The sequence below is a fragment of the Phyllostomus hastatus genome, unplaced genomic scaffold, assembly GCF_019186645.2.
Source record: "Phyllostomus hastatus isolate PE091 unplaced genomic scaffold, TTU_PhHast_1.1 phas_contig_283, whole genome shotgun sequence".
NCBI lineage: Eukaryota > Metazoa > Chordata > Mammalia > Chiroptera > Phyllostomidae > Phyllostomus > Phyllostomus hastatus.
Window position 1 is genome coordinate 5,835,064 of NW_025333833.1, and position 13,913 is coordinate 5,848,976.

General features: G+C 41.2%; 2 protein-coding genes across 6 annotated transcripts in view; both read left to right on the top strand.

Moving 5' to 3' along the window:
* The window catches only part of RABGAP1L (RAB GTPase activating protein 1 like), a 453,918-nt gene that overhangs the window by 161,702 nt on the left and 278,303 nt on the right, over positions 1-13,913 (top strand). The window lies entirely within an intron of this gene.
* GPR52 (G protein-coupled receptor 52) lies at positions 948-5,840 on the top strand. The gene is made up of 2 exons (XM_045838849.1): positions 948-1,611; positions 2,702-5,840. The coding sequence occupies exon 2, from the start codon at positions 2,921-2,923 to the stop codon at positions 4,004-4,006; it is 1,086 nt and encodes a 361-aa protein (XP_045694805.1). The 5' UTR covers positions 948-1,611; positions 2,702-2,920; the 3' UTR covers positions 4,007-5,840.

Below are 13,913 nucleotides of genomic sequence, written 5' to 3' on the forward strand. Positions count from 1 at the left end.
TTTATCATAATTTGTCAAATTCTGAAATAATTGGTAAGTTAGTTCTAAGTCACTTTTAAGGAAAGTGCTGACACTATAAGAATTATGCTTAAAATAGTGAATGTTTATTGATATAAGTCAAAATAAATGGAAATGTTTTTAACCTCTATCAAATAAATGAACCTAATTTATTTTCTTTGAACTGGGGATGGGCACCTCAGGTGCGGCATGACAGTTCTTTAAGCCTTGGAGTCCCTTCCATGTTTGAATAGACAGTGCACTGAACGAGCGTCCTGCTCGTTCCTGACGCCTGCTCTTCTGAGGCCATGTTTGACCTCGGATATTTCCCCAGGTGGGCTTTAGTGTGCACACGTCAGCCCCAGGGTTCTGTTTGTGCAGTTAAATGCACGAAATCCTGCAGTTCAGTGTGGGTGTGGCAGGGATTGGAGGGATTGTTAAGTGATTTTTAACTTGTATTAATCAAAATTTAACTTTTATAAAATAAAATAGTAGGTATATTGCTCGAGTTCATGAAGACTTAGCTGATTTTTAATAATTAATAAGTTTTTTCTGCCAATGAGCATTAGATTACTGCTGACTTGTTAGTGTCATAGTACCTTGTAGTAGTTTCTCTGCAGGCTTTAAAGGTGTATCCCAGTTTGGGTTTTTTTTTCACTGTTCTGTCCATAGGAAATTATCTTATAAGGCTGTAGGGAGAATACATCTAGAGGTCCATACATGCCATTAATATGTTATAAGGATAGGTCAGTCCCATTGTCTTCTTTTGTCAATCTTAATCGGAGCTTGCCGAGGAAGTCTGTAAGCCTGCATGTGCCTGGCAACTGTTACCTAGTGACAGTTGAGCTGCAGTAGCCATTGGCTGTGCTGTTGATTGGGGCAGGAGGACCGAGTCACCTTTCTGATGGTGAGTTCTTCTGCATCAGCTCAGGACAAGGAGGAGGAGCCGGGCTCTGGCTCAGGTGGAGGCAGTGATGCTGAGAGATTGTGAAGAATATCCGACAGCATCCTGGGAACTGCATCACAGTGAGTCGGACTTCTGAATCAAGCAGCCCAGCCTAGCAACTGATAAGAGTGAATGTAGGTGAGAAGCATTGCCTTATTCCTGTAACAGGAGAACTGTTTTTTGCAAGTGAAACTGGGAATGTGCAAGGAGGAATATCTTGTGGCTGTCTGAAAAGAAGACGGACTTCCCTGAATGACTTGGTGATGCACAAGAAAATAACTTTCGGAAGAGTGCCGCTGCGTTGTTCCTGAGGAAATGTCTGTGTTTTTAATGCATGGTCTTTCTTCAGAAGCTACGACAACAAAGGCTGACAAGCAACTCTCCAAAATGCCTGCACTTTAAAAGAGACTTTTGACAATGTTAACCTTATACCAGAACGACCTTGGAAGCCTTCTGGGTGGATTCTATCCTGCCAGCCTTTCAGTATTTCGGACTCTAGGATTTAAACTCATCTTGATGCATTAGAGGTATTTTAAAAGAAGACCATTTTACAACCCACCTAATGGCCCCTGTGTTAATTGAGCACTTGCTCAAAATAGAACGCAGAAATAGAAGAGACATTTTTTTAAACATATGGCTGCTACATAACTGCAAAAATAGCAAACAAGGTAATTTTCCACTTTCAGAAGATTTAGTTGAAGTAATGATTTAATGTGTCAATCGTCTAATGAGAATAGAAAAGGTAGAGTAGCATAGGTTATGATGCCTACTAGAAATACTCAAGGAATACGTAACGGCAGCATTTCCAGCCAAATAAGCCCAGAGAAGATAGGAGAGTTTCTATTATTGTCTAAATGTTCTCTAAATCCACAAAAAATATGTGAGATATAGGTGTGGTTACAAGGTAAATAATAGCTCTGAGCTACGTATGTTATGATCATGCCTCACTGTAAGGAAGGTGGCATATCAGATAATGAAAGTTAATGATGCTGAAATTAATAGCAAAAGTGATTTTTTTGAAAAGGAAGGAGTATAAATTACATTGTTGGTGGTAGCATCAGTAACTGTAATAGACTAAAACTGTTTCCTTCTGAATGCTTTCAGCAATGCACACAGAATGAAAAGTTCACAAGTTTGTCATACCTTGTCAGGTGCTAGCCCATTTCCTGTTACCTTCCGTACTGGAAATACTTTATTGTCTCACGAAAGCTGTACGGCAGCCTGGAGTCTGTTACCTTTGTTCAGCTCCTCTGTGCCCGAATACAGATGAGCCTTTTGGAATTAACCTCTTGGGGGAAAGGGATGACGATGGTGGTTCTTAGCTTTTTAAAGAAATGAGAGAGAAGTGGATCATAAAGTTGACCCACCAGCATCCAAGCCTCAACTGAGCCCAAAGACATTCTGCCACAATGAACTTTTTGTTAGCTTTCCGACCAAATCTGAGATCTTAACTATTTACATTCTGAAATGTGAATCCACTTCATATGTTAGTTGAAACAGGAAGCCTGAGACAATTTCAGACTTTCTCTTTTCTCATTCTTTCTAGTTGGTCCCTAAGAAACAGCCTTTCTGAGGAGGACGAACAGCCCACAGATGCTTTTCTTTCTTTGGCAATTGATTTTTTTCTTTTTGCAGATTTAATTTTTCATAGTGCAAGGTAATAAATCCATTTTCTCTAGAAGTGCCTTGTGTCTGCAAAAAGTTCTTTGAGACCACCAGAGGAAGCTAATGAGTGACCTTTTTCCACCTCCTTTGTAGCTTTTCCCCCTCCTCTCCCCCCTCAGAGCTGAGGCGTGTCACTGCTGCACAGAGGCTGATGAAGAGACCTGAGTCCTGGCTGGGGTGCTCAGCTGTGACGGAAGCGCTGCTGCCGTCTCCCGAAGCCGATCTGAGACACTCAGGTGCAGAGTTTAACAGATGCTGGACAGGGCACTGCCTTGCTGTAGCCGAAGCTGCAAGTCCCCCTGATTCCAAGCCATGAATGAGTCCAAGTGGCCTGAATGGAGGATCCTGAACCTGAGCAGTGGCCTTGTGAATGTGTCCGAGCATCACTCCTGCCCACTTGGATTTGGCCACTACAGTGCCGTGGACGTCTGCATCTTGGAGACGGTGGTCATTGTCTTGCTGACGTTTCTGATCATTGCCGGGAATTTAACGGTCATCTTTGTCTTTCACTGTGCTCCACTCCTACACCATTACACCACCAGCTACTTCATCCAGACGATGGCATATGCTGACCTTTTCGTTGGAGTTAGCTGCTTGGTTCCCACTCTCTCACTTCTCCACTACTCCACAGGCATCCACGAGTCCCTGACCTGCCAGGTTTTCGGATATATCATCTCGGTCCTGAAAAGTGTTTCTATGGCGTGTCTCGCCTGCATAAGCGTGGACCGCTATCTTGCCATCACCAAGCCTCTTTCCTACAATCAGTTGGTCACCCCTTGTCGACTCAGAATTTGCATTATTTTAATCTGGATCTACTCCTGCCTAATTTTCTTGCCTTCTTTTTTTGGCTGGGGGAAACCTGGTTACCACGGGGACATTTTCGAATGGTGTGCCACCTCTTGGCTCACCAGTGCCTATTTCACTGGCTTTATTGTTTGTTTACTTTACGCGCCTGCTGCCTTTGTTGTCTGCTTCACTTACTTCCACATTTTCAAAATTTGCCGGCAGCACACCAAAGAGATACATGACCGGAGGGCCCGGTTCCCTAGCCACGAGGTGGATGCCTCTGGCGAGACTGGACACAGCCCCGACCGTCGCTACGCCATGGTCCTGTTTCGGATAACCAGCGTATTTTATGTGCTGTGGCTCCCCTATATCATTTACTTCCTGCTGGAAAGCTCCCGGGTCTTGGACAACCCGACACTGTCCTTCCTGACAACCTGGCTGGCTATAAGTAATAGTTTTTGCAACTGTGTCATCTACAGCCTTTCCAACAGTGTTTTCCGGCTAGGCCTCCGGAGGCTGTCCGAGACGATGTGCACGTCCTGCATGTGTCTGAAGGAGCAGGACACACGGGACCCCAAGCCCAGGAAACGGGCTAATTCCTGCTCCATTTGAAGAGAACTGCACAGTAAATCAAGTGTAACCTGACAGTGGTTTTGGATCGCAGTCTTGATTCACCTGGAAACTTGCCACGGGAGAAGAGCAATATTTACTTGAATAGTTGACTGAGAGATAAAGGGACCGAGGGTTTCTTTTTTCCTCTTTTTTTTATGGAGGAAAAAACTACAGAAAAGGATGTATAGGGAGTAATCTCATGAGACAGTTACAGCATGTGAGTATGAACGTGCAGTAACAGGAGAAGGGAAGCGCTGGGGACGGCCAGAGTGTCTCAGATCTTCCACAGGACGCGCCGCAGCCCCTGGTGTCTCTGTCTGACCGAGCTCTCGCCTCCGTCTTTGTCTCTCGTTCTGTCTCTGTCTCTCTCGCTCCCACTGTGTTCGTGGAAATCACAGCATTTGCTCTCGAGAGAAAAATGCTACATATTATATATGTGGCAAAGTATAATCTTTGGCATCAAAGTGTGCTTTAACACACTGATCTGAAATTCCTAAGTGGTCTCTCACGGAGGATGCACAGTAAGCGTCGTATGTTAGTACCTGCCACACAGCCCCTTTGCTGGTGTTTTTATAATCTCTGCAGCACAAAATTTCAGCCCCGAGCAAAAAGAAACAGTGTTTTTATTTCACCAGGGTAGAATTATGTCCCCCACCCCGCCTTCCTGACAGCCTGCTGTATTTTTCTTCATCTGCATCTTTTGGTACCTTAATCCAGAAGTGTCTTAGATAATGAAAGAATCTACTGTATAAAGCAATCATAATGTCAAATAATTTATTCCTTTTAACAAAGCAATCAGTAGCCTGTTTGCAGTACTGTGTTGAGTATTTTTAATGGCTTTTGTAATAATTTTTTTCTGGTTCATTTTAAGTTATTTCATGTACCCAAAGTGGTATCCTTTTTGCTATAGTAAAGCTTTGTTTTCCTCTAAGACGATCCACAGATAATTCTGATGCAGATGCAGGGCACTCACCCAGAAGTGAGGCGTCTGTCTCAAAGCTATTTGGTGTGTCTTTTTTTTTAAAGAGTAAACTATTGACCTTTTTGTGTTATGTCTACAAAACTAACTGTTCTGTCCACTAATCATTTGTGTGATATATGTTTCTACACACTATATTTTTTACAACAAAGATAATGTAAATTATATTATGTAATCTGTGCCTAAAGTTTTCTTAGCACAATATATAGATCAATGTTGCTTAAGTCACCAACATTGGAAAAAATATACAAAAACTTCTTTTAAGAGAAAAATACTTTTGTGTAGCTGTTATTTATTTATATTAGCCAAGCTGCATTCTTAGGGCTGCTGAGAATATAATATACTTAATTATGAAATACAGGTAAGAGCTTTCAGTATTTTCTTTTGTAATGACCTGTTTTCATATTCAGAGGTTAAATTAGCTTATTTTTTAGTGTGCTACATAGAATTGTCTCATAATCGTCAGGGGTTTAGATGTAGCAAAAGGCATTTGGGAATTAGTACTGAAGCAGGTGTGAGTGGTTAAACATCTAAATCTTACTTTTTTACCATAATTTTCCTGCCTGACAGAGATTTTAAAATTTATATCAGACTACTGAGTATTTTTCTTCTCAGCGTTTTTGGTTTGTTTGTTTTATGAGATGCACTGGTGAACTGTGCCTACGGAAGCCGGCCGCGCTGCACACGGCAGCGTGACTTCAGGGGTCCGTTAGTGGAGACGTCGTCATTTTGTTAAGGTTGTTCTGAACCCCTGTATATTTTTAAACATGTAAGAAAGGTTTAAAATAAATAAAATAGTATTCTACATATCAAAACCAGACTTTGCTTCAGTTTAATAAAATACTTAACTGGCAACAAGAGTTTGCTTGCTTGGGATCGAAATTAAACTGTTTCACATTTCTGTGGTTTGGGTTGGTTACATTAGTTCTTGTCCTCTGTTTGCCCGTGGCATCTTGGGAAAGTTGAAATGTGCCTTTTCAGTTTAGACCAGTTCAAGGAAAACAAAGTTTAAGGAAACATAACAGTATAACTTTTCAGTCGTCATAAATAGGACCTTCAGCGTGTATCATGTGAGAGTCAGATTTTTGAATCCATTACTCTGGAGTGTGCACGTGCAGTTAGAAAGGACTCAGTAGATCCCTGAACAGGAAGCCTGAGGCCACATTTATTGTATTTTCCGCTTCTGGCTTTTCCTCATAATAATCAATAACAATTAAGTTCTACATGTAACATTTAGTGCTATGACACTTTGAGATAGCTACTGTTATTCCCACTGCAGAGATGAGGAAACTAAAGAAAAGTGACTTACCCAGGGTCACTCAGTGAGGTCAGTGGCAAAGTTTCAGTCGCCCTGAGCCCGTGTCCTCCTGCTGCTTTTCTCCCCAAAGCCTTCCAACCTTTGTCCCTTTGTCTACCTTCTCCCTACAGAATTTCTCTTTGATTTCCTTTTTCTCACCTAAATCTTTTGCTTCACTTCTTTTTTTTTTCCTGGTGAAATCTTTCCCCTCGATCTCCCGAAGCTCTTTCATGAAAACAGCAACCTTCGTAAGTGCAAATGTGCCCAGTCAGTGTGTAATCAGACCGAAACCTGGGGCACGGCGTTCCCTTGGCATGACCTTTGTTCGTTTTTGTTGTTTTCCTTGAATAGCTCTTTAAAATCTCTGTAGGTTTTTCACCGAAGGAAGGGTTTTTGAAGGAGAGTGGAGAAGGCAGGCTTGATTGTGGACCGAGAGGGGAGCCTCTGCACGCAGGCCCCGGGGTGAGGTCCCCGTTCCCTGCAGAGTTTCCTGTGCGGCTCCAGTGTGGACCATCCCACTGCCTTTGGACAAACTTTAGTACGCGTTTCTGTAGTAAGGTAATGCTTGCTCTGAAACGACTCTGTCTGTTTTTAGATGAACGCGTTTCAAGAAAGCATAGCCAGTGTTCTCATCATCACATTGTGTTTGGTGGTAATCACCCAGTTTGGTTACAAGTGGCGGCCCAACAGCAGTGCTCCAGGCTGTCACCACGGCTCCTTCATCTGTGGAGCCGTTCCCGAAGTTACACAAGGTTGCAAGGCTTCGTAGCCTGCCGGCGCGGGAGCCCTGGGTGGAAACCGCAGCCCCCCTGAGCCGTTGGCTTCCGGTGAAACACCGAACGTTCCGGGTCCCCAGTCTTCTCAGGAGTGGAGCCCCGCGGCTCGCGCCCTCCCGCCGGGCCGGGCCAGAGGACTGAACGCGACGCTGGCGTCTGTGTGCTCAGCCCCGCGGCGGCACAGGGAGGGTTCCGAGTGCGGTAGCTGCTGTTGTAGCTTCTCCCTGGCTTCCGTGTTTACGGCCATCGCAACTGGAATATCGCTAATGCTAGTGTAAGGGAAGTGGAGTGTGTTATAACAAAGTTAATCCACTGAGTATTAGAGTTTTCTAAAATAGCATTTTCCCCCAAATCTGTTTAAACTCAGATTTTTGGCTTAAACTCAGATGTTTTAACTACAGAAAACTTCCACGATTTCTGAAAACTCATTTCCCAGGAATAATTATTCAGAAAGACTTCATTTAACCTTAAAGATATCCAGCAAGTGGATGTTGGGATGAAAGAGGCATGATTCTGAAATTAACCTACTTTCTTACCTTTTTTTTGTATTAAATGTGCTTAAATTAAACGTTTGTCTTTTGTCAGGTTGATGATAGTAGGAAAGGATTGTTCAGGAACGCTTTGCCGTTTATCTTCGCATTTTAGTTTTCCTCGCTTCCTAGAATGGCATTTAAGGTGTTTTATAAGTACAAGTTACCCAGAAGAAATAAGGTTGAATAAGCCGATTCATGCCACATATATCATTTATTATGTGAATGTAGACATAAATGAAGTTGTTGCGTTAAAGGACCTGCCTCTGTCTCTCCCCACCCTGAGGACTAACCATTAGATGTGGAGAAGGTACCAGGATGTGATAAACGGGTGAAGGAGAGCAAGATGTGGAGAAGTTGCTAGTGTAACACGCTGAGCGGAGCGCCCCTGGTGTTCAGGCTGGAGCTGTGCAGGGCACAGGGGCTTATGTTACTGTGGATGCTCCATTCGGACGCGTAGGTGCCAACAGCGGCCCTTTTCTCTGGGCAGAACTCTTTCAGATGAAGAAGGTAATGAGCAGGAAGTGGCATACCCTACAGCCTAGTGCCTAGACATCGGGGAAAACAAAATGACCAGGAAAGAAAAAATATTTTCCTTTTCAGTGTTCTTTGGAAAGAAAGCTTTACCCAGTGATTGTTTTGCTCTATAGTTTAAAATAGTCATACCTTTTTTAAATAGGAAAAAGTGATTGTCTTTTAGAAGTGATGCAATTAGGTATTTATTAATATTCTGTTTTAAAATTTATTTATTTTATTATTTTTAAATCCATTTCTGTAGACATTGGGGTAGTTTTATGATATGGAAAACTACAGTGTGTTATTTTTTTTAATTGATTTGAGAGAGAGAGAGAGAGAGAGGGAGAGAGAAAGATCGATTTTTTTGTTGTTCCTCTTATTTATGCATTCATTGACTTATTCCTGTATGTGCCCTGACCAGGAATTGAACCCTCAACATTGGTGTATGAGGATGATGCTCTAATCAACTGAGCTACCTGGACATCAGAACTCTTATTTTTTTATAATTAGCAAGAGAAAATTGTTTTGTTAAAAAGGATGCTATTTTTAAAATATTTTGACATTTCACAAAACAGTATCTGTTGATTCTGTAAATAATGTATCCAACTTTGTCTTAACACTATTTTGCTTTGAAGATACTTTATATTATTTTCTGACTTTTATAGTATTTGTTATTTTAGGTGAATTTGCAGAGAAATTTGATGACCTACTTAGGATATTAGATGTTCTTGACTTATTTTTTGCTTGAACACAATTGGTGTGAAGTATTATTTGCTGCATCTGGAATGGGTCTCAGTCACTGAGGGTTTTTACTGCACCATTGGCGGCACCTTCTAGCACCTGTGTCCGCGTTTAACAGGAGAGTGACCCTGTACTGAGGCACCGGGGTCTGGCTGGTGCGGTAACTGCATTGCATAGGTTGTGACAAGATTCTGTTTCCAGCCTTCCGTCTCAGGAGATCGTATCTATAACTTTTGATGGTCATTTTATTCTACCTTTGTATACGATTCCCCATGAAGGTGAGGAGACTGACAGTAGCAAATTCAGCAGGATTGGGGTGTGTCTGGGAGATACTAGACATGAAAGACATGCCTAATACCTTCACCACAGTAAATGGGACCAGATTAGTTTTTGAGATTCTAAAATTTGTAGATGATAAATATCAAGAAACATCGTGCAAGATGCTAGAATTTGTTGAATGGAAATATTTGCTGAAATTCTAAAACTTTCCCATCTGCTACTTTATACAAGAGAAATCACTTTTATCTTTGATTTTAGAAATCTGACTCCAATTTTATTTTATATTTCCTAGTTAAGTAAGTCTAAATAAGGTTGATGTCAGTTAAAAGTGTCCAAATATTCCTTGTAAATTCAGAGTTGTGGCATTATTTTAGTTAAGAGGCCTACAAAAAAAATCAAGCACGAAATTATATAACCTGTTCTTTACAGTTTGAAGTGTGTCTTTGAATGCAGTGCAGATTGTAGCGAGAGCCGGCTGTGCCGTTGTCCGGGATTAGGCCCGGCGCAAACCGGCGTCCGTGGGTGTACTCTGTGTGAAGTGCAGTTTTAAACGCTCATGCTGCTGACAGAGTTTGAAGTGTGAAATAGGTATTATTAGATCACACATTGTATACTGATAGCCTCTTCACAGTATTCATTTAGTTTTCAGGAGTTTTGTAATAAAATGCTAAGTTGGTAAAATTGATATTATAAATGGTAGATGTAGAGAAGATTAAAAGATAATTTGTGAAGAAGCCAATAAAAACATCCTGAAAATCCTGGTTTTAAAGTTTTCACAAGTTAAATTATATTTGGAATTGTCAAGGAAAAGTTGATTCAAAATTAGGTTTTCAGAATTGCTTGAAGTTATCAATTACAAAATATAGTGTAGTTCCTTGTTTGCAAGAAAACAACTACTATCTAATGTATATCTAGGTTTTTGTGAAATGTTCTTCTTGTCATAGGTTAGATTTTAAAATGTAATTTGTATTGAAATTAAATATTACAAATATATATACATTTGAATTGCTGCTGTCTTCAAATAGATTTTGAGGAAAAATTTGACATCCCAAAGGTTAATTTTATCTCCCTACTTTCATTGCCCCATGGCCATTTTTAAAAAGAACTTATTTATGTGTGCAAGATCTTAAAATTCTACTGGATTTCTAGGTATATTTTTTAGAAATGTATGTGGAGACGTGCAATTTGAAGGCTCACTTTTGGAGAGTGGTGTTCCTAACTGGCTCTGGTGACGGCTTCTGGTATTTTGATCATTAACTCCACGTAGCAGCCCCGCTTTCTCTGTTCCTAAACGCAACTTAACATTTGTGATTGAACAGGCTATTAAGATTCATTAGAGGACTGTGTCTTGGTTGCTTTCGGTAGACTTTGAAGTCCAGGGCATCCAGGGGTAGCGTGGGGACAAATAAAGGGGTGTGTGTGTGCGTGTGTGCCTCTGTTTAATGCTTTCACCACATTATGAACTTGGGGGAAATCCAGTTTGCAGTCGTTAGGGTGTTTAGTTATTTTTGCCATAAAGATAAGCATTTTTTATAGAAAAGGTGAAGATTTGAAGTAGCGTTCTTGTGTGTGATTAACCATGACACCCCAGTTTTGGAATGTTAACTCGGGATGTATTCGAATGATTCGGAGGAAAACAGACACCAACACCTGCCCTCTGTCCAGTGTGGGGGTGAGAAGGTGTTAGAAAACACTGTGAGTTAAAACTTGGGAAAGCTTAACATGCTTTGAGCATGAGGAATGACCTTGACATGAATGAGATGTATTCTAAACGCTTCCGTGAGTAAGCACTATCATTTCACAAATAGAAACCTGAGGTGAGGTTTGGAAGTGACCTCAACAAGATCGTCCAGCTGATGGAGCTACCCCTGACCACGTGCCTCGTGCAGCAGCAGTTTTGTCTGGGACGAGGTTCCCAAACAATGCATTTATGGGTGGCGGGTGGTAGAATGTCCTGCCCCTTCTTTCCTGAGTAGAAAATAAGACTGCCTTAGTTGATACAGGAAAAATTCCATGTGAAATTTAACTTTTAATTTATGATGGGAAAAATTACTTTAAAATTAACTGTCGGTTAAAGGTGAGATTTTGAGATCACGGAAAATTTTAATGAGGTACTATCAGGACTGCTCATTTGGTGTTTCCTGAAACAATTCCTTATTTATAGAGGTTAATGAAAATTTACTTGTCCTTTTAAAAACATGATGGTCGTCTGCTGTATGTGTTAAGAGGTATCTATCGGTTAAATTGAACAGTGTTAGCTGTGTATTTAAAAAACTACAACCTTAATGATGAAGAGTTGTCATAAACCACACTATATTCATATAACTAATTTTTAAAAGTAAACATGTCTTAGCAATGTACTTTATGTTCTGCATGTTCTTTGTAATGGATTTCCAGTTTTGTTGAAGTTATCACAGGATTTTTTAAAAGTATTATGATAGAAAAGGTTTTGACTTTTTAGGCTACAGTGCTTTATATATGTTTTATGTATACTCTGTAAAATCATACTCAGGCTGTGTGAATTAGTGATTTTTTTTAAAAAAAGATTTTATTTATTTATTTTTAGATAGAGGGGAAAGGAGGGAGAAAAAGAGGGAGTGAAACATCAGTGTGTGGTTGCCTCTTGTGCGCCCCCTACTGGGGACCTGGCCCACAACCCTGGCATGTGCCCTGACTGGGAATCAAACCAGCAACCCTTTGATTTGCAGGCTGGTGCTCAATCAACTGAGCCACACCAGCCAGGTAGTGATGTTATAAATAAAACCTTTTTAATATATAATAATTCAGTTTTGTTTCAGTGAAAAATATGGTTACAGAAAAGTTAGAGGGACTCAGATTAGGCTAACATGGGATCTCCTTACAAATCCTTAGACGAAAATTATCCTCAGTTATATGAGTGAGAAAAATGAATACCTTACCTTGACGTTTGCATTAAAGACACAGTTCATTTGGTTCATTAGGACAAGAGCAAGCACGTAACCCAGGCTTTGTGTGCTCTGGGCACTGTTCCGAGGCGCTGCGGTCGCAGAGCCGTCGCCGGAACCCGTGCAGTCGGCTCAAGAATTTGTTCGTCGTGTATTTTCTCCACAGAACTGAATAGGGTGATTTCATGTAGAGCTGCATGTTAAAAGATGGTAAATTGCCAGGTTCTCATTAATTTGACTTTAAATGAAAGATCTCAGAGATTCATCATGCCTTCCTGCCTTTTTCAGAATGGTCAGTAGACGGGAGGGCGTCAAGGAAGATCTCAAGGATTTCTTAGAGAGACCATCTGAGTGCTCACGTTGCTCCTGCTTCCTGTGCCCCCCTGCCCCCCCCCCCCGTTTGTCCTTTCACACGGGTCCCTTTCATTTTCAGACAACTGTAAAAACATGAGTGATAGCTAGTCCCTGTGAACTTGTTGCCAAGCTCTGCCTCTCCTGGTTTCCATCCCTTCTGCATAACTGATTTCCCTTTTCATCCTCAGTCAAGAACCATGCTGGCTGTTTTAATTTTTAATTTTTAAAGAAATATTACCCTTTGAGGAAATTTAGGAATTTAAAAAGGTAAAAGAGAAAATAAATCACCCATAATTCCACTATCCACATATAATTGGGTATAACAACCCCTTCACTTTTTTTCTTTTATTTTTCCACCATGGACTAGCACTTTCTATGTAAAAGATTTTTTATGTAGTTATTTATAGCTTAAGCACTTTGATGTTATTGCATATTGTTTATGGATATATTTATAAGTAAAACTTTGTCCTTATTTAGTATTATTTCCTTACAATTTTTTAAGAAAAAATGCTGAATTAAAACACATGGAGATATTTTAACATTATTTATACATATTGCCAAACTGCTTTCCAAAAGCAATGAGCCAGTTTATCTTCACACCAATAATTATCAAACTATGTTTTCTTACCACAAGCTTGCCGGCAGAAGTTCTACATTAACAAGTAAATTAAGGGAACTGAATTCACTTTATCCCCTCCTAGCCCCTATAAGAGGTTGCTTTGTTAATTTGGCTCTTTGTGGTATTTGTCTCCCTAGCATTTCCTTCCACCAAATTAACTAGGTGGGTACGCTGAACCTCATTTAAACCAAGCTATCCTAATTCTTTATTTCAAAAGTCTTTGAGCCCAGATCATCTCACTTTTATTAGCTCACCCTTTACTCTGTGCTGCTGCCTAGTTACGAATTTTTGTTTTCGTGATTGCTGGGGGGCGGGGGGCGTGGGGGAACGTAGAGAACGGTGTGGGGGCGTAAGTGGTGATGGAAGCAGACCTGACCTGGGGTGGTGAACACACAGCACAGTGTGCAGATGATGTGTTACGGAATTGAGAACCTGAAACCTGTATCATTTTGTTATCACAGGGTTAACCAGTGTCACCCCAACAAGTTCAATAAAAAGAAAAAAAAGAACATTGAATTCTGTCAATGCTCTTCCTCCATTATTGCTGCTATGCTCAGCGTCGCCTGTTTTCTGGTGTGTTGTGCGTGCCTCAGGGACGCCTGTGTACTGGAGTTGGAGAAAGACTTCGAACGTGTTTTCCATTGTGTTCTTCTGCCTCTGTCACAGCAGTGACATCCCCACTGGTCCCTCTACGTAGGGGCGGGCCTTTCCCTAAGCAGAATGTTGAGGCCTGTGTCTTTGGAGGGTATGTGGAAGTCAAGACTTCCGCTGTTAAGGGCTGAGGACCCCAGGCCTGGCTTTGATACGAGGGTGTCCCTAGCCTGCAGAGCATGGGTACAGTTTCCACGGCAGCTTTTCCACGTCGGAGAGGTCACACCTGGTGGGGCGTGCA